Source organism: Coregonus lavaretus, assembly GCF_964263955.1.
Source record: "Coregonus lavaretus genome assembly, chromosome: 2".
Lineage (NCBI taxonomy): Eukaryota > Metazoa > Chordata > Actinopteri > Salmoniformes > Salmonidae > Coregonus > Coregonus lavaretus.
In genome coordinates, this window is record NC_139989.1 from 57,682,808 (window position 1) to 57,704,789 (window position 21,982).

Below are 21,982 nucleotides of genomic sequence, written 5' to 3' on the forward strand. Positions count from 1 at the left end.
TCATGCAATAAAATGCAAATTAATTACTTAAAAATCACATAATGTGATTTTCTGGATTTTTGTTGTAGATTACGTCTCGCATAGTTGAAGTGTACCTATGATCAAAATTACAGACCTCTACATGCTTTGTAAGTAGGAAAACCTGCAAAATCGGCAATGTATCAAATACTTGTTCTCCCCACTGTATCTACATAATTTTCCTTCCTCATGATGCCATCTATTTTGTTAAGTGCACCAGTCCCTCCTGCAGCAAAGCACCCCCACAGCATGATGCTGCCACCCCCGTGTAAACAATTGACTTGTGTCATGCACAAAGTAGATGACCTAACCAACTTGGCAAAACTGTAGTTTGTTAACAAGAAATTTGTGGAGTGGTTGAAAAATAAGTTTTAATGACTCCATCCTAAGTGTATGTAAACTTCCGATTTCAACTGTATATCCTAGACACCCACCTGAGCAACCCATACACCAAAGAGTAGTCCTGCTGCAAGTTGCCTATATGCAGCCAAAACAGAAAGATAAATGCTGTCAGAGACCTACTAGAGCAGCACCGCCCCCTCAAGATTCTGAGCCTGCCTGGCAGGGTTGGTCCTACAAAACCAGAGCCCCCTGATGGGAGAGCATAATATACAAGGAAATTCTCAAAGCTGCTAATGAGAACCTTGACGACTTTGTACCTAGCTGGTGGGGATTCCGGTGGGGTACCCCACCCAGGTAGTGGCAGTGCTGGCTACACTGGCTGCAGTAACCCATGGGGAGGGGGTCACACTCGAACAATCAGATAGGGGGCATATTATTGTGGCCCTGGTGGCACAAAATAATCAAAGGTCTGACTGCACAGAGATGCTTGGGAAAATGACTACAACGGGGGACCAGAGTGTGTGTCTTTCAGAGGAAGGGGGTGGATCTGATCTCCATCACCTATGACTTGACATAGGTTAATCAAATCTCAAATGTTTGTCAATTTTTGCTCAATCAAACAGCTGTAACTGTATATGCATTCGTAAATCAGGTCCTTTCTTGAGTTGGGCTCTGGGATGTAACAACCTTTTGAGCATCTGATCTTATGGTTGATTGTGGAGGAAAGGGGTTGAGTGTATGTGTGTGTATCCCACATCTGTTGCAAGGGGGTAAGGATGTTAGGGAGAATATAGGATGAACCACAATAATTGTTTGCTAAAATAATAATTGCTTGACAAAAATGTAATCCGGGTTATAGGTAACAATCCTTTGCATGAACTGCTGACATTATTACGCATATTAATTGATTAAGATATTTGAATAGATATTTATTTTTAATAGCTATTTAAATATAAAAGCAAATTGAGGTGAGAGCATTGGAAATGCTTTTGGCGGTTGACCTGCTTCTGTTTTGTGGGTGGCACTGTGTGCTGTTTTCGAAGGATGGGTCATGGCCTCTCGGGGGGCCTACTGATCCGGGAGGACGGGGGTGGTCTGCCGATCACTGGGATGACAACCCAACATGGGATGGGGAGGGGCTTTAGCGGGGGGAATAGTGGAGAACAATTGGAGGGTTACTTAGTAGCAATGCAAATATCATGGTACAGCTGTATGGACACTCAATCACTATGGTACTTTTTAATGGTAAATTTACAAACATATATTATGATAAATAGATTTGAAACTTGTATATTCATTATGGTAAATGGTTAAATAAGTATAGCCAGTTATAATTGTAATGGCTTAGCAGATAATAAGAAAATAATAATAATATTTACATGGCTCAAAGAGAAGGAATATAATATCTAGGCCTATTGTTTACATGAAACTCATTCAACAATTTTAGATGAAGTTGTGTGGAAAAAGGACTTGGGGGGGGGGTTAGCAAACAAACTCAAAAGGGGTGATGATATTAATTAACAGTAATTTTGATCCGAATATGCAAATTGTCCAAACAGATCCGCAACGTAGATGGATGATTTTAAATAAGTTATTGGACCATAAACAGATATGGCTCATTAAACTTTACGGACCAAATAATGATGATCCACGCTTCTTTAAAAAAATATATAATAAATTATCAATTCTGCAAGCAATACAAGACTCTATTATTATGGTGGGAGATTATAATACCTTTTTAAATAGCTCATGGACCGTAAAGGAAATCACACTACAAACCATGCTCTTAAGGAAATTATGAATGTCATGGATACATTAGAACTAGTGGATATATGGAGGCTTAAATATGACCTAGTGAGATGTACATGGCGGAGATTCAATCAAGCTAGTCGTCTTGACTTCTTTCTTATGTCATTCTCGTTGGCACCAAAAGTTAAAAGAGTGTTGATAGGGGACAGAATGCGGTCGGACCATCATGTAATTGGCATTTACATTACTCTTACTGAATTTCCACGTGGGCGAGGATATTGGAAATGTAATCAAAGCCTATTGAATTTGTCTGACATAACATAGGTACAACAAATCCCCTTATTGTATGGGACACTTTTCAATGTGCCTTTAGAGGCCATGCAATTCAGTACTCATCTCGAAAACAAAAGCAATTTAGGTCAAAAGAGTTTATACTAACAAAGGAAATATAAGGTCTAACAGAACAGATAGATAGCAATAAAAAACTTTAACATAGAGGCTCAGAATAAGTTAGAAGAAAAACAAAAATAAATGGAGGAACTTATTCAAGAAAGATCAATTGCAATATATTATAAAAAATAAAGCAAACTGGATGGAATATGGGGAAAAATGCACCAAAAATAATTTACTGAAATTGGTTACAAATGATGGAGTCACCCATGATTCACCAAATTATATTTTGAAGGAGGAAGCAAAGTACTTTAAGCATATGTTTTCGTTTCAGTTGCCTCCATCTCCTCTAACTGAAGCTAATTGTATGGATTTTTTTCTATTGATAATGTAAAATTAACCGCCATACAGAAAGACTCATGTGAAGTTGAAATTACAGAGGAGGAACTTCTGGATGCAATTAAAGACTTTAAGTCCGGGAAAACTCCAGGGTTGGATGGCATACCAGTCGAGGTATACCAAACCTTTTTTGATATACTCACAGGACCGTTATTACCATGTTTTAACCACTCCTATATAAATGGTAGATTATCAGACACTCAAGAAGAAGGTCTGATTTCATTATTACTGAAACAGGATACAAGTGGGAAATATAAAGATCCAGTCCATTAAAAAAATTGGAGGCCCCTTACACTTCAGTATTGTGATGCAAAGATTCTAGCAAAATGTATAGCGCATAGAATTAAAAAGGTATTGTCGGACATTATTCATTCTAATCAGACAGGTTTTTTACAAGGACGAGACATTGGAGACACACCCGTCGCTATGGGCGGGCCATAGGGGGCCGGGCCCGCCCCCAAAAATGCTTGTGCCCCCCCCCCCCACTTGAGGGAATTTATTATTAAATATATGTACTGTAGGCTAATAATAATTGTGCCCTGCCCTCCCATGCATTTCATATGCCCCCCTTAAGACTGAGGTCTGGCGACGGGTCTGATTGGAGATAATATAAGGCAAGTACCGGAAACAATAGAACACTATGAAAAATATGGGAAACCAGGCCTGCTATTCATAGCTGACTTCGAAAGGGCTTTTTTATAAAGTACAACTGGATTTTATATATAAATGCCTGGAGCATTTCAATTTTGGAGAATCTCTTATAAAATGGGTTAAAATCATGTATAGTAACCCTAGGTGTAAAATAGTAAATAATGGCTTCAGTTTTAAACTGTCAAGAGGAGTAAAACAAGGTTGTCCATTATCGGCATATCTATTTATTATGGCCATCGAAATGTTAGCTATTAAAATCAGATCCAACAATAATATCAAGGGATTAGAAATCCAGGGCTTAAAAACAAAGGTGTCATTGTACGCTGATGATTCATGTTTTCTTTTAAATCCACAACTTGAATCCCTCCACAGCCTCATAGAGGATCTAGATACATTTTCTAACCTCTATGGATTACAACCAAATTATGAGAAATGTACTATTTTACCTATATGATCACTAAAAATACAATCTTTACATTACCGTGTCGTTTTCCAATAAAATGGTCTGATGGTGATGTGGATATACATATCCCAAAATAAATAAATGATCTCACTCCAATACGTTTTAATAGAAAGTTAACAAAAATAGATAAGATCTTGCTACCATGGAAAGGTAAATACCTGTCTATTTGTGGAAAAATCACCCTGATTAACTCTTTAGTATTAACCCATTTCACCTATTTGCTTATGGTCTTGCTTACGCCTAGCAAACAGTTATTTAAATTACAGTTGAAGTCAGAAGTTTACATACACCTTAGCCAAATACATTTAAACTCAGTTTTTCACAATTCCTGACATTTAATCCTTAGTCTTAGGTCAGTTAGGATCACCACTTTTATTTTAAGAATCTGAAATGTCAGAATAATAGTAGAGAGAATGATTTCTTTCACCTTTTATTTATGTAATCACATTCCCAGTGGGTCAGAAGTTTACATACACTCAATTAGTATTTGGTATCATTGCCTTTAAATTGTTTAACTTGGGTCAAACGTTTCGGGTAGCCTTCCACAAGCTTCCTACAATAAGTTGGGTGAATTTTGGCCCATTCCTCCTGACAGAGCTGGTGTAACTGAGTCAGGTTTGTAGGCCTCCTTGCTCACACACACTTTTTCAGTTCTGTCCACAACTTTTCTATAGGATTGAGGTCAGGGCTTTGTGATGGCCACTCCAATACCTTGACTTTGTTGTCCTTAAGCCATTTTGCCACAACTTTGGAAGTATGCTTGGGGTCATTGTCCATTTGGAAGACCCATTTGCGACCAAGCTTTAACTTCCTGACTCATGTCTTGAGATGTTGCTTCAATATATCCACATAATTTTCCTTCCTCATGATGCCATCTATTTTGTGAAGTGCACCAGTCCCTCCTGCAGCAAATCACCCCCACAGCATGATGCTGCCACCCCCGTGCTTCATGGTTGGGATGGTGTTCTTCGGCTTGCAAGCGTCCCCCTTTTTCCTCCAAACATAATGATGGTCATTATGGCCAAACAGTTGTATTTTTGTTTCATCAGACCAGAGGACATTTCTCCAAAAAGTACGATCTTTGTCCCCATGTGCAGTTGCAAACCTTAGTCTGGCTTTTTTATGGCGGTTGTGGAGCAGTGGCTTCTTCCTTGCTGAGCGGCCTTTCAGGTTATGTCAATATAGGACTCGCTTTACTGTGGATATATATACTTTTGTACCTGTTTTCTCCAGCATCTTCACAACATCCTTTGCTGCTGTTCTGGGATTGATTTGCACTTTTCGCACCAAAGTACGTTAATCTCTAGGAGACAGAATGCGTCTCCTTCCTGAGTGGTGTGACGGCTGCGTGGTCCCATGGTGTTTATACTTGCCTACTATTGTTTGTACAGATGAACGTGGTACTTTCAGGCATTTGGAAATTGCTCCCAAGGATGAACCAGACTTGTGGAGGTCTTGGCTGATTTATTTTGATTTTCCTATGATGTCAAGCAAAGAGGCACTGAGTTTGAAGGTATGCCTTGAAATACATCCACAGGTACACCTCCAATTCACTCAAATGATGTCAATTAGCCTATCAGAAGCTTCTAAAGCCATGACATCATTTTCTGGAATTCTCCAAGCTGTTTAAAGGCACAGTCAACTTAGTGTATGTAAACTTCTGACCCACTGGAATTGTGATACAGTGAATTATAAGTGAAATGATGTGTCTTTAAACAATTGTGGGAAAAATGACTTGCCAAAACTATAGTTTGTTAACAAGAAATGTGTGGAGTGGTTGAAAAACAAGTTTTAATGACTCCAACCTATGTGTATGTTATCTTCCGACTTCAACTGTATGTATAAGCTGGAAGTAGAGGCCTAAGCGTTGTTGTTCACTAGTTTACTCCAATTAGGGGAGGGGTGGTGGGGTTGGAAAGTAATAAAGGAAAATATATTTTTTAAAGGATGTGTATATAGACGTATGTACAATACCGTTCAAAAGTTTGGAGTCACTTAGAAATGTCCTTGTTTTCGAAAGAAAAGCAATTTTTTTGTCCATTGAAATAACATCAAATTGATCAGAAATACAGTGTAGACATTGTTAATGTTGTAAATGCTATTGTAGCTGGAAATGGCTGATTTTTTAATGGAATATCTACATAGGCGTACAGAGGCCCATTATCAGCAACCATCAGTCCTGTGTTCCAATAGCACGCTGTGTTTGCTAATCCAAGTTTATCATTTTAAAATGCTAATTGATCATTAGTGTATTTGGGCTGAGATATGCCAGTGTAGATCTGGTTTATATTAGTATTGGGACTCAGTCAAAGGTGTAGATCTGGTTTATATTAGTATTGGGACTCAGTCAAAGGTGTAGACCTGGTTTGTAGGAGTACTGGAGCTGGTTTACAGTTTATGAGTAATCAGGCTCCAGCACATTTAGACCTGTCTTAGTTGACTAATTGGGTTCAAGCACAGATACAGACTTTGTAGGTATGTCAATAGGAGCTGAAGTACAGGTGTAGACCTGGTTTGTATGAATATTGTGGCTGAAATGCAGAAGTACACCTATTTGTATGACAATTGGGGATGACATATAGCAGCAGACCTGTTTTTTAAATCAATATTGGGTTAGACATGCAGGTGTAGACCTGGTTTGTATGGATGTTGAGTCTTGGGCATTTTACATTTAAATTTTTGTCATTTAGCAGACACTCTTATCCAGAGCAACTTACAGTAGTGAGTGCATATGCTTTCATGCTTTTTTTCCCCCATGCTGGTCCCCCATGGGAATCAAACCCACAACCCTGGCATTGCAAGCACCATGCTCTACCAACTGAGCCACACGGGAGCTGTTTTATATGAGTATGTACATGGATTGACCTGAGTAAGGGATACACAAGGCTCATACAGGTAATGGGTCTGGATGGATATTGACCATTCAAATCCTTTCTGGCAGCAAGTTTGTAGTAGGAAAAACGTGAATGGGGCTGGGAAACCTATTTTGTGACAGAGAATAAAACATACTTACATATATACAGTACCTAACCTTTTGGCCTTCCATGTAAACCACATTCAAAATCCTCTCTAAAGTGTTCTCTTGAGAGTGTATGATTGGCTAAGATTGATATTGATGTGTGCATATTCCAACAACTTTTATGTTGATATTGCTTGCTCATTAACTATGTTCCTCTTGGTTGGGAGTATAGCATTCCCACTGTTGTATTCCCATTATAGTACTAACAAGAATTTACAACAATGTAAAGCCAGTGTGTTTGTTTGACCCTATTCTGCAGCTCATGACAGTCTTCCTCAGTATTGGGATGCCATGGCAGACAACGCTTTATGGTAGTCTTTCCCTATCCAGCCAGGGACCTCTGAGCATGATGATGTCCTAGGCCTGTTTCAGGCCACTTGCCAAAACAATGTTCTAAAGGTATCTAGCTCTTCTGCTAAATGTATTTCCATACAAGTTACATGAAGAGGTGCAATTAAAAAAGACAACTCTGAGATCTCTCCACTGTTAAATCACCAAGAATTACACATTGCCCTTCAATTCCACCCTTGGTTACATTCTAGCTGGGTCTGCCAAATGGAATGATTACAGTTGTTATAGTGTAATCATTTGACCATGTTCTTAATGGAATGAGTTGTGCTTGTTAATCCAGATCCAGGCTTAATCTGGGTTTTGAAAACCGGCCCTATTAGGGTAGGAGATGTAGCTGTATTGACAGTCTTTGACAAGGTTTTTTTGCTGATGAATGTGTGATTTTTTCCCCCTTCCTTCAGATTGAGAGGATCCAGAACCCAAGCCTGTGGAAGAATCTCCAGATCAAGAACAATGAGAAGAGGCTCTTCCATGGAACCTGCCCGCAAATCATAGATCAAATTAACGCAAATGGGTTCAATCGGAGCTATGCTGGGAAAAATGGTAAGATGTACAAAATGACAAACACCAGAGTTATAAAGTAGGGCCAAAAACGTCCGTTTTTATTATAAGCGGTACAAAATTAGATCAAATTATAAACAGGCATGAGTATAGGAAAGGATACTCATTTTGGTTTTGCCACTAACGCAGCGACTGCATCTGCAACAGACTGATCACTCACCAACGAAAGTCATTAAGCAAATTAGGCAAAAATAATGAACGCTAGTTAGCCAGCTAGCTAAATTCTCTGACAACCTCCTACCACTCAGCGGAAGTCTACAGATAATTTGTGAGATAATAATGTCATCATTTTTTTGCAGCGGCAGTGTATGGAAACGGCACCTACTTTGCAGTTGAAGCCAGCTACTCTGCCGATGACACATACTCAGTCCGAGATTCCCAAGGGCAGAAGCACATGTACCGGTGCCATGTTCTAACCAGAGATTTCATAGCAGGACAACAAAATATGATCACGCCTCCGGCTTAGATGTGTTTTAGGTGAGTCCTATGGGCTGGAGACCGTGGTTTATTGATGATGTATGTTGCCCCTCAGCTGGCGGTTGACGAATGGCTTGTTTGACGCAATTTCTCGTGTCGATTCCACAGATCTCGTGGTAGCATAAATTTAGCAAACAAATGGTATTTTACGGTACAGCGGAGGGAGAACTGCTAACATGGCCTGCTAATTATGCTTCATGCTACATGCTAATGCTAATACTAAATGCTAATCATGCTACATGCCAATTTTTGATGCGGGTTATGACTAATATTTCTTCCTTGGTGGTCCATAGGAATGGGACGAGCCATCAGAAATGTGTTTAGTTAGCTTGGGCTTGGTGCCTGGTGTCTTGTGAACTGTTAAGTGTTATTGTTTGTCTATAAGGGGTAAAAGAGAGGAGCTATAGCGGAATGCTAACGTTCTGTTGTCTGGAGCTGCTTCCATGGTGAAATCGTGGTGATGAATGTACCGCGCATGCGTGTGATTTTACGACACTAGAGTGACGTAGGGAGCATATGCTTCTGACACAGACGAAGGAACAAAGAGGAGAGATTTGAACCCGAATGGAATCTTCTAGTTGTTACATCGGCTGTTGGTTAAATATGAAACTATTTCTTGAGACATATTGAATTGATAAATGAGAGAGATATGTTGACGGATTAAAAATAAAGTAATTAAATAAAAAAATAAAAAAATGTTAGAGCTATTTATGCGATTCCTGAGTTAATTCTTAGAGCGAATGTGAACGGAGGAATATTGAATGGTTGAAGTGACTCAGTGACTGCATAAACTGCTAAATTCTTTTTCTGTTTCTCTGTTCTTTTGTCATATGAGAGGAAATAGGAACGATGGGACGAGAGGAGAGAGAGAGAAAGAGAGAGTGGTGCTGACGTTTACATCACGTGAAAAGGTTTTGGTGCTGTTCTGTTTACAAAATCTTCCCCTACAGGATATTTGATGTTATGACAATTTCACAGAGGCTTGGCAAAATACTGATTCATTAAAAATTGCATTTTGGAGTTTCTGTGCATGAGTGGGTTTGATTACAGTTCTGTTGGGAATCGAGTACTGACATTATTCTGTAAAATTAAGATAATTGGGTGCTTATAAAGCAAGGGGGTTTATGGGTATTGTAGTGTTGTAGGATTGGAAGTCTTTATTTTTGGATTGCTCTGAAGTTGACTACTTGCATTTACTTTCCGGATGGGTTGTGGTAAGATAGCCACTAATTGGTAAAATAGGATATAGAAATAAAAAAATGTTTTTGATTATTCATAATTTTTTAATTGATTTTTTATTTTAATTAAAAATATTTTGTTGAATAAATTTTTATATAATTTTTTAATATTCATATTTTTGTTGATTGATTAAAAATAAAAAATAAAAAAACTATTTTTTGTTGTTGTTGTTTAGTTTATATTAATAATTAAAGGGGGGAAGCCATAGGCTATATAGTCTAAAATAAAATAATTCACAATAAAGGAATATAAAAGAGTTGTTACAATGGGGAAAAACGACATCAAGGCTATGAAGGTAATTACACCTGTTGATATAGTACAAAATAGTAATCATTTAACTAAAGTATTGCTAGGTTATCCGGCAAATGAAACAAAAGTTGGCCTGACATTGAACAAACCATAGCTAGTAGAGGGAATCTTAACCCTGACGTCATCAACATAATGAAAGTGCTTCTGTCAATTCATAAAGCAGTTCAAAGAAGGGAAAAAAGGGAACAACGTAAAGAAAAGAGACAGAGAGCTGGGTGTTCTTAAGTTGCCCTTCATTCTCAAACAAAAACTGATAAAAGATTCCAGCGATAAGATAAACAAAGGTATAGAGAAAATTGTGAAACAAGGAAAGGCGACAGAAAAACTAATGGCAGAAGTTAGTACACCTTTCTCACATACGGATTCAGCAAAAAGACTCCCACCTTATGAGGAAGAAGTAGAGCTTAGGGACGTTTATCCTCAGCTTCCAGTGATCATCCAGGAGGGTGATTATTGCATCAGAAATGAAGATGAACGAATAATAGAGAGAGGACAAGCAGAAACGACCATAAAAATGATTCCAAAACTCCAGAAGTAAGAAAAAACCGAGATGTCTGGAAACTAAGAGAAGAATGAGGTTCGGAAAGATGAAGATAAAGATGAAGATACAGAAGAGAAGAAAAACTGCTGAGAAAAGAATCCCAAGAATTGGAGGAGAAGAATACATTGAGGCCAAGGAAAGAGAGAAAAGTAAGAAGATGATGGAAGATGATATTTCGAGGGCAAAACTTAGAATATAAGCTGTTGAAGAAGACTGATATGTCAACAACAAGAAAGAACAGGACAAAGAAACACTCAGAAAACTCAATCAAATACAACTGGTGGAGAAGAAGAAGGAGAAGAGAAGCTTTGGTTATGAAGAATCAGAGTGAACCAAATCAACAATCACTGCTACAGCTTCAACTGAACAAGGTCAAATGCAATTGTACCAGCCACCAATGGCGGTACCAGTTGTTTCATATCCATAGCCAGTTTCTGGACAGATACAGAATTGGAGAGGAAGAGGACGAGAAGGCTTAGAAGGAGGAGGAAGAGTTCAGCTACACTTCCAGCAACTTTCAGAAGCGTGTTATAATTGTGGACAGGTTGGTTACTTTACCTGTGAGTGCAATGCGTCAGGAGGAAACAACAGAGGAAATTTCTGAGGAAGATAAAGGAGCAAGTGAAGATCACCTGTTGTCCAGGTGAACCCTTAAAGGAGCAAGGATTCTAGAGTGCCAAGAAGATCCGAAGGGGGGTGTCAGCTGATAGCACCGATTTAGGGAGAGGAAGAAAATATCCAACAATTGAAGTGAAAATAAAAAGGACTATGAGAAGTGATGGTGAATAGTGGAAAAGCTTTTATCTGTGTTGAGCCTAAAGAGGTTAAACATCTCACTATGTAAAATTAACTAATTAGGATAGGGATTTGAGGTAGTAAAACAGCTAATTACTCTTAAGGAACCAATTGAGCTCTGCTATAAAAAATCAAAGAGAAATTAAAATAGACATACTAATATTAGAACATATACCTATTGCATTGTTGGGAAGAGATGCATTGTGTAAATTGAACTGTACAATAAGATGTACACTAGACGGCTGTCTGGTAGAAGATTTTAAAAAAAGTAGGGTTTTTGGGAATCATATTTGCTTGAAAAGATAATATCATAGGAAGGATGACAATCTATTAGACTGCCTATTAGACAATCTGTCTGAAAAATAAAGTTAAAAGGGGTGACTGTTATTCTTGGTTACATTCCCACACCAAGAGGGGAAGGAAATTTCAAACTAGGCTAAAAGATGTTTGATCGTTTGCCAAGTCTGTGTGTAAAGAAGTCAGAAGCAGGTGGGGACTTCCCAATCACATATTCAAAAAATTGGTTGTAAAGGATTTTGTGAATAGATCAGTGGAAAAGTTTTAAAGGTTATGAGAAAAGATTAGATAAAAAAGTTAAGAAAACTAAGATTGAAGGAACTCTAGGACAGTAAGCTAAGTTTCAAAGTTAGTAGTAAGAGAGAGAGAACAGTGGTGAAGGACATTTTAGAGTTTAGTGGGAAGATAGATATGGTAGGAGTTTAGATCTGTTAGGAGCAGATGCATTGAGGAAGTATGCGTTGCTGAATGATAAGAGAAGATTGAGGGTGATTGAGTATCTATATTTACAATTCCCAGCAGGAAGATCAAGGTAATTGTAGGTGTATTTTTTATAATCAACAGGTTGAAAGTGAGGGAGTAGAGTTAGGACTGATAGTTAATGTAGTGACACTAGTGGTGATAGATGGAAATACAAGTGAAGAGTTAAGAGTCTTAGGGAGAATGGATGAAGTAACAACAATAACATCAACACTTCAGTCTATTATAACAACAGTGAGAAGCAATTTAACTCTTTCAACATTGATAGTTATTAAAGCCATAAATATATCGCATTTGATTACAAGGGAACCAATAGCTCCAGCAGCAATTTTAGAGGAAAAGACTGTTATTAGGGTTAAAATAGGAGAGCAGATGGTGGTAGAGAAGAATATAGATTCATCTGAAATAGTGAAGGATACTATCATGGAGGTACAGGATGAGTTCTTTGATTTTAATGACAGACAAGGAGAGGTATCTGATCAGTACCGCTCGTTAGGGAAGAGAGAAACTAAATGGAAGGCATATGGGTTTGATTCTTCTGTTGTGAAAATTAAAGATGGATGGGCAGGTAGGAATCTTTGTTTCCAGCAGCTAGCTCATTCTGTAAGATCAGTGAGGAATCTTGAGGGTCCATGTCTGTTGAGAATTCCAGCACCAGACACGTGGGGTTCCATTTTAGAGACGGTCGCTCGACCTCTATCAAGTACGTGTCAATCTTATGCTTTGTCATGGCTGTTGTATCAGCAGCAATCATTAACAGATAAAATAATGTCGTTGTCAAAACATTTGTTTAAGCCTAGGTTTAAGTGTTCTTGGTTAAATGAATTACCCTATGTGAATTTGTTAGATGGGAAGGAAAATCAGGTAACAGCGAACCCTGAAGCATTGGAGGTGAAACCAGTGAGGGCTAAAAGTTGTTTTTGTTCTAATAAAACATATGATGTAAGGGGTATGTTTATGGGAATATCAGATTGTGATGATTATATGATGAATTTGGGTAAGCATGACCTTAAGGGTAGTAATGAGAAATATAATGTTACTTGTTATGTTCCAGTTAGTAAGAAGAGCAGGACTTTGATGGTGAAAGATTAGCTTTTGCCTGACAATGTGACTATTGGGAATTTTAGAGATATTTGGAGGGTTTGTGGTGATAAAGCGTATATATTCTTACCCTATGGATGGACAGGATGTTGTTACATGTCAACGTTGAAGCTTCCATATGAGGTTTCTACCATTAAAAGAGGAGTAGCACCGGACACAGATAAATCTGAATCTAGGTTTGGAAATAGGGTGAAAAGAGACATGGCGACATTTCATAGTCTGGGAAGCCTATCATTGGACGATAAGTCTAAGAGAGAAGGGGGGACTTTTTCCATGGTATGGTGTAACATTTTTGGCAGATCATATTGATAATATTACCTATACTTTGATTCCAGATAGTTATAAATGCATTGAAGAATATAAGGGATGCATTTGGTAGATCTGAAGGAGCTGGATGGTCAGCGAAGTCTTGGTTGCAAGATCAGTTAGGCCCAGTAGGAGCAGTGATGGTTCAGATTTTAGTTGCAGATCTGATAGCACTGTGTGTGATGTTTTTCTTTTGTAATTTGTTACTGACCTTTGAGAAAGCTATGATATTGAGATAGGTTGGAGTTGTGATGCCTGGAGACAACACTCAGATGCCGTTGTTGACTGTTCCTGATCTGGATGAAGATGGACAAGTGGGACTGGATGGAGTATTGATGGATAAATATCCTTTTTGATTATTTGATCATTTTTCAAAAAAAAAATTCAATATTAGTGTGATTTTAGTATGATGTTATGAATCAAAGGGGGGAAGTGTATGAATGAATCACATTATCCTATTTCATTATTCTATCATTTATATTGATTCATACATCATTTATATATAATTTTTATATTCTTAGTTGATATTGATGTTTAATTTGAAAATGTTGTTTTGCAAAAGATACTGTTTGGTCTTTTCTTTTCTTCCAGAAGCATTTGGGGGAATATGTAGAGATTGAAATACTCAAACAAGGACAATATGAAGGGACAATATGAAAGGAGAATGACTGGAGGAGATGGAACAAGGAAGGTGTGGAAATGTTCCGATTCCATCATCAACGATGCATTGGAAGAGGAGACTACGGAGGAGATGAAGTGTAGTGGACTACATTCCAGTGTCTGCAATGAAATATAGACATATTTGCATGTGAATACATAATTTGTGTCATATTCTTAGGTATAAATTTTTGTAGAATGATATTTGATGTTATTGAATACATGTGGGGATCTTAGAAGTTTTTGTTTATTTCGGGAATGCTTAGGGACATGGAGTCTAGGCAGGGATAGAGATCCACTGTAGGGTCCGATGGGTCGACCAGCCTGAGAGTGGACATTTTTTGGATAGTATTTTGTTTGCAGGGGCTTACATGTGTATTTAATTGCATCATAGTTTCAAATGCATTGATAAAGATTTATGAATTCATCGGGAGTACCTAGGTGGTTGCCTGGGGCAGAGGGACCGTGAGAGAATTTTACTGTCTTGATTGATGGATGGATATTTGGAACGAAGGCTGCCAGACAGTTTTTCGCTCTCACACTCCATAAAGATTTTTTCATATTTCATAGTAATGTATTCACACTTCATAAACATTTATTCATATTTCATAGAAAGGTATTTACACTCTAGAGGAAAATGTTTTTGGTTTAATGTTAAAGATACTCAATAAGATAAATTGTTACTTGTCATAATCCTGTTATTTTTGTTTTCGAGACTTTTAGTTAGTCTCGAAGGGGGGAATGTAGTATATGAAGATTATGACTTTGTTAATGGTTTTAAGTGGAACTGAAAGGATGTTTATTTAGTGTCAGAGGGAATGTTTTAGTGTGACGCCACATACAACCGACAGGAAGTGTGTGTTGTAGACAGGGGATTGGACAGTAGAGGGAGCCACCCATATCTTGGGAAGATTATATATACTGGGTAAAAACGACGAAGAGGTTAGAGCGGCCATTGCAATCTGGGACGCCGTTCTCCGGGTGTCATGACATCTGTAAAACTTATGCTGAAAGCTTGTGATATGAATAAACGTATGATCAAGGTTCAGTATGAGCGGACTCCTTTGTTTATCAGCAATAATTGCCAGCATTGACTCGATACTACAACAACATGTAAACTGCATTTTGGCTGCAAATATTAAGTGAAAACATTGATACATTTGCACAATAAGCACTCGTTGTCAATCAAATTCATTGTTACAGTTGTTGGTTAGCTAGCTAGCAAACTTGAGCCATATTAGAATACACTTGACATGTGTCAAAACACCTCGAAACAAGAGATGGTATCAAGAACAAGATACAACTAGCTGAAACAAGAAATCTACGATTCACCACATAGCAGCTTCTTGTCATTGATGCTAGCAATCTGACCATTCATAATCATAACAACACACAGCCTTTAGCTTCTGAGTTACACGCATCATTGTTGTGATGTTGTCAACACACCCGTCTATACTGTAGCTTGAGCTGTGTGTCCAAGGTGTGACGGTAGAGGTCAGCATAGTCCTACGTTTGAGCCTATAACTTTTCTGCTACGAGTGTGTTGCTCTTCTGATTTAAGCCCACTTTAAAACACTGTTCAAGGACCCGTGTGTCTCCAGGGACTGATAGGGATATTTCAAACCACCCCTGTCTTCTATCCACCCCCACCCACAAACACACACACTTCCCCTCAAATCTCAGTCACGCACGCATGCACACGCGCACACACACGCACAATCAAACACATCTCCTTCCCATCATTCCAAATGCTGCCGCACTACAATCTGAGCTCAGGCCCGGTTTCACAAAGTGACCCATTAACCCTGTACAGGGAGGTGCTGAGAGAGAGAGAGGGATGGAGGAGGGAGAGGATGAACGGAGGGAGGGGAGAGGACCACCCAGCACAGTGCTATGGAATGCAAAGGGCATGGGGAGACAAGCAATATCTGTGGGAGAGGTTTGTGTGTGTGTGTGTGTGAGTGCGTGTTTGTGTGTGCATGTTTGCACGCACGCACACACCCAGGCATGTGAATCTATGTTTATGTGTATTTCTGCCCAGCAACTGTCCAATGCTGCTTACAGTTTCCCCCACTCTCGCTAACCCCCGTATTGACGTAAAGCAGGCAGGCCCAAAAATAACACCAATACGGCCAGTTTGGATTCGCCGGCGCAAATTAGAGATTAGTCAGAGTGTCTGTGATTCGTCTAAACAGCAGGTAGCCAGGTAGGAGGGTGCAGACAGACAGGAAATGGCCAGAGACATGTCTCCTTATGACCAGACAGTTTCCTATTTACAGTATGCATTTATAGGCAACCATTATGTTTCTCCACCTAGTTATTTTGTCCAGTAGAAATAGAGTACCCGGGCGTTACATGTTTGGCTCATCTAAGAGGAAATAACTCAATATTCTATTTAAACTTTATGTAAACTCATTACAGGCAGACATAAGCAGACAGAGATAATGTATTAGCATTGGAGACAGTTCTGGAGATTGAGATAATGTATTAGCATTGGAGACAGTTCTGGAGATGGAGATAATGTATTAGCATTGGAGACAGTTCTGGAGATGGAGATAATGAGAAACAATGGGAGGAAAAGAGGGGGTGAGTACGAGGGATGAGAGTTACGGCTCTACATCTGTCTGTCCCATAGACTTAGATAGATGACTCCTCTTTGTATCTGTCCCATTATGGCGTCTTTGAGAGCAAGGGCAGTGCCATCGAAGCCATTTCTATTTTGAAGAGGCCTTTTGTGTTAGAAAAAAGCGTAAAGCTAATATTGGTGATTTACCGCCACCTGCAGTGCTGGAATCCTGAACCATATCTTGTGTGTCGTTTATTTGTTGTGGCCACTAGATGGCGGTGATATCTTAAAGCCGTTTACAAACCATGCAAACTGATTTGAAGAAGAAGACAATGCTCTGTTATTGGCTGATCAATCCCAAGCCACAGGAATCCACACCCAGTTGACTATTGTAAAATGGTGAAAGCCCTCAATGGCAATGTCCATGCTAAAATGGGTTGTTAACAAAATGCGTCCTCTAACTATCTCTATGGTCTGTCCTTTTTCAGAACTGCAATTGATTGTGAGTGAGCAGGAAAAATAAGGGCGAGGAAGAGCAGAGGTGATGATGGACAAAAAGAAAGACAGATAGAGAGAGAGGAGGAGAAGGAGTCAATAAAAGGGACAAAAGGAGGTATACAGACATGTCAAGGTGGGGGAGTCACTGAATGATGAATGGTTGGAGCCTCTCAGAATAACAGACATGGTTCCACTAGCCATTTAAACAGAGCCCTCATCTTCTCCATCCAGTCCAGGGTTGTGTTCATTAGTCACCCAACGGAAGAAAACGGTCTGAAACGGGACTGCCTGAATGCTCATTTTCGCTTTCCTTTGCAAAATGTTTTGCTACAGTGTGCCCTAATTAATATGACCCAGGCGATTACTCAGCATCTCTCTGCTGCTCACCTTGCTTCCCTCAGGCCCAGCTGAACTTTCCATGACCCTGGTCTAGTCAGTGGCGACACCCAGCCACAGCTCCCGCTGAACAACAGCCTCTTTAAGGTCCACAGCCCCAGACAGACAGTGCCTTGACTACAGGGACAGGGGGCTGAGGACCGGGGCTAGCCTGACTCAACCATCCCCACCTGGGTGTAACTCAAGCCCCGAGGTCAGTCCCGACACAGCGGCCCCTCTATACGGCCCATGTTTGTGTACCTGCTTGTTTCCCCTTATTACCACATGACCACATTACTCATTACCCATGAGCCTCAGTGTGTTTCTGGCTATAGTCAAGAGTTGGATAATGCTGAACTTCAGGGGAAATTTTCCTGCCAGGCTATTAGGCTGATTCAGACTGGTCCAGGAAAACAGACAGACTGACTGAGCCACAGTGGTCAACCAGAACATGTTAATGTGAGAATAAATAGCAGCTTCATTAACACTTAAGAGTTCTTGAGGCCCCTGAAGGGCCACATGGAGGGGAAAGTGGCTTCCACAATAGCGAGAGAAGGTGGATGGAGTAAATAAATAAATACATGCGTTGGTACAGCTGCGTGTTTTTGTGTGTGTGTTGTGGGTCTCAAACAAAAACCTGTCCGGCGGGCAACCCGCAGGGCCCAGCGCACACTGTGTTTGCTCTCGCCTGTGTGTGTGTGTTTGTGTGTGTGTGTGTGTGTGCGTGCGTGCGAGCGCACACTGTGTGACCGAGGATCTGACCTGACCACTTCCTCTGCCAAATCCACTGGGGTCAGTAACAGGTCTCTGTTATTGAGAGATCTGAGATGAAACTCACCTGTGCTGTCCAGCTATGACTCATGTCCTTACTGTTGCTCTCCTCTGCTTAGACTCAGCACTATTAGAGTGTTAAAGCTGTTTGATATCACTTGGAGGTACTAATATGCAGAGAATAAACTAAAACACAGATTTACAGTACACACACACACACACACACAAGCAGGCATGCAGACACTCACACACACCCTCACAGGCGATTTAATTCCTCTGCCAGCGTATCAATGCTATTATTGTTCATAGTGCCCTTGATTTGTCCTTTATCCTCTTTTCAAGTCAAACTTCAGATAATATTCTTATTCTCGAGCGGGACAGAGGACAGAGACCAGAACGAGCTCCAGCTTTCATTTCGCATAGTGACACGGTGGATATGGATGTGACAGACAGGCAGACAGACAGACAGACAGACAGACAGACAGACAGACAGACAGGCAGGCAGGCAGGCAGGCAGGCAGGCAGGCAGGCAGGCAGGCAGGCAGGCAGGCAGGCAGGCAGGCAGGCAGACAGACAGACAGACAGACAGACAGACAGACAGACAGACAGACAGACAGACAGACAGACAGACAGACAGACAGACAGACAGACAGACAGACAGACAGACAGGCAGGCAGACAGGCAGGCAGACAGGCAGACAGGCAGACAGGCAGACAGGCAGACAGACAAGCAGACAGACAGGCAGACAGACAGACAGACAGACAGGCAGACAGACAGGCAGACAGACACAGGCGCAAACACGCACACACACACACAATTTTGATGAGAGGAAAACCCTGGAAGGAACAGAATAGAAAATGTAAACAGCTTTAACTGCCAAATCTTCATTAAGTATTACAGACAGACCTGCAGGCCAGCCTGCTACAAAGCAACCAGATTAATGACATGACACGTTTTAGGATTTAGGAATCTTGTTTACATCCATACGATTCAACAGAGGTGGTATGATGGAAGCTACAACTGACAGCATAAGTGCATATAACTCTTGGATTGCATGGGGCTAGTCCCAGATCAGTTTTTTTGCTGTCTGGCCAACTGTGGGGTTGGTGGCAAGAAAACGGTCTGAACAGATCTGGGACCAGACAATGCGGCATAAACAGATCTGGGACCAGGCACAACAGCTCAAACTGATCTATGACCAGGCACAACAGCTCAAACGGATCTATGACCAGGCACGACAACTCAAACAGATCTGGGACCAGGCAATACAGCAAACGTCCAAATTGGCACGATATGGGCCCAATGTGGATTAAAACATCGGACCCATGTAGGCTGCCCACATTGGGCCAATGCACATTTGCGCATCGGCTCCACATTGGCCCCAAGGGCAGCCCTCACTTCACCTGAAATAAGCCCACCCTTTTGGGTCAGATGCCCGTTACATTGTATCAGAAAGACAAAGTTGTTACTATCATATACATGTTTTCACCAGACATACAGTATGTCACATGCACTTATCTAAGTATTTTTACAGACTTCATCATAGGCAGTGTACAATATTGTTTTCTGTTGACGTCACACAACAGAGCACTTGAACTGTAACGACACTCTCAGTAATGGTTTCACAAAAATACCTTGTGAACCTCTTCTATCTGGAAAAAAAAGATGATTCCAAGATAATTGGCTTTAAAGTTCCGAACCCTCATTGGGTTAAATGGTGTCAGCAATTATTATCTTGTATAATGTTTTTACTTAACAACATGAATTGGGCTTTGTGTGGGCTGGCCTGTGTTGGGCTTGGTGTGGGCTGGCCTGTGTTGGGCTGGTGTGGGCTAGCTTGTGTTGGGCTTGGTGTGGGCTAGCCTGTGTTGGGCTGGTGTGGGCTAGCCTGTGTTGGGCTTGGTGTGGACTAGCCTGTGTTGGGCTTGGTGTGGGCTGGCCTGTGTGGGCTTGGTGTGGGCTGACCTGTGTGGGCTTGGTGTGGGCTGGCCTGTGTTGGGCTTGGTGTGGGCTGGCCTGTGTTGGGCTTGGTGTGGGCTAGCCCATGTTGGGCCTGTGTGGGCTGGTGTGGGCTGGCCTGTGCTGGGATGGTGTGGGCTAGCCTGTGTTGGGCTGATGTAGGACAGCCTGTGTTGGGATGGTGTGGGCTTGGTGTGAGCTAGCCTGTGTTGGGCTGGTGTAGGCTAGCCTGTGTTGGGCTGATGTAGGACAGCCTGTGTTGGGATGGTGTGGGCTTGGTGTGGGCTAGCCCGTGTTGGGCTGGTGTAGGCTAGCCTGTATTGGGCTGATGTAGGCTAGCCTGTGTTGGGATGGTGTGGGCTTGGTGTGGGCTAGCTTGTGTTGTGCTGGTCTAGGCTAGCCTGTGTTGGGCTGGTGTGGATTAGCCTGTGTTGGGCTTGGTGTGGGCTGGCCTGTCTTGGGCTGGTGTAGGCTAGCTCGTGTTGGTTTGGTGTGGGCTTGGTGCAGGTTGACATTTATTGTCATGAGTCTTGTCCTGGAGGCAGAACTGATTGATTCCCCCTTAGATAGGCCAGCTGCTAAGTAAAAATTGGGTATATTGTAAAAATACATGAAAACAAAAATTATATTTTTGGTCTTCATTTAAGGTGAGATTTAGGCATTGGGGTTAACAGTGTGGATGTGGTTAAGGTTAGGGTTAAGGTTAGGTTTCAAATCATATTTTATGACTTTGTGGCTGTGCCAGCTAGTGACCACACTGTAGAGCTGCCTCTAGAACAAGATTCCTGGTGAAAAACGCTAACCTGCAGCCTTGGTGTGGGCTAGCCCATGTTGGGCTTGGTGTGGGCTTGGTGTGGGCTGGCCCATGTTGGGCTTGGTGTGGGCTGGCCCGTGTTGGGTTGATGTGGGATTGGTGTGTGCTAGCCTATGTTGGGCTGATGTGGGCTTGGTGTGGGCTGGCCCATGTTGGGCTTGGTGTGGGCTGGCCGTGTTGGGCTTGGTGTGGGCTGGCCCATGTTGGGCTGATGTGGGCTTGGTGTGGGCTAGCTTGTGTTGTGCTGGTCTAGGCTAGCCTGTGTTGGGCTGGTGTGGATTAGCCTGTGTTGGGCTTGGTGTGGGCTGGCCTGTCTTGGGCTGGTGTAGGCTAGCTCGTGTTGGTTTGGTGTGGGCTTGGTGCAGGTTGACATTTATTGTCATGAGTCTTGTCCTGGAGGCAGAACTGATTGATTCCCCCTTAGATAGGCCAGCTGCTAAGTAAAAATGGGATATATTGTAAAAATACATGAAAACAAAAATTATATTTTTGGTCTTCATTTAAGGTGAGATTTAGGCATTAGGGTTAACAGTGTGGATGTGGTTAAGGTTAGGGTTAAGGTTAGGTTTCAAATCATATTTTATGACTTTGTGGCAGTGCCAGCTAGTGACCACACTGTAGAGCTGCCTCTAGAACAAGATTCCTGGTGAAAAACGCTAACCTGCAGCCTTGGTGTGGGCTAGCCCATGTTGGGCTTGGTGTGGGCTTGGTGTGGGCTGGCCCATGTTGGGCTTGGTGTGGGCTGGCCCGTGTTGGGTTGATGTGGGATTGGTGTGTGCTAGCCTATGTTGGGCTGATGTGGGCTTGGTGTGGGCTGGCCGTGTTGGGCTTGGTGTGGGCTGGCCCATGTTGGG

General features: G+C 41.3%; 1 protein-coding gene across 1 annotated transcript in view; it reads left to right on the forward strand.

The window, feature by feature from the left end:
- Nucleotides 1–19,500: 19,500 nt before the first annotated feature.
- LOC311139819 (dynein axonemal assembly factor 5-like) overlaps nt 19,501–21,982 on the forward strand; it is a gene marked incomplete at its 5' end in the record, with an annotated part of 9,943 nt that continues 7,461 nt past the window's right edge. The window contains one exon of the mRNA XM_084174782.1: nt 19,501–19,617. Within this exon, the coding sequence (XP_084030908.1) occupies nt 19,501–19,617 (117 nt within the window). The remainder of the gene's footprint in view (nt 19,618–21,982) is intronic.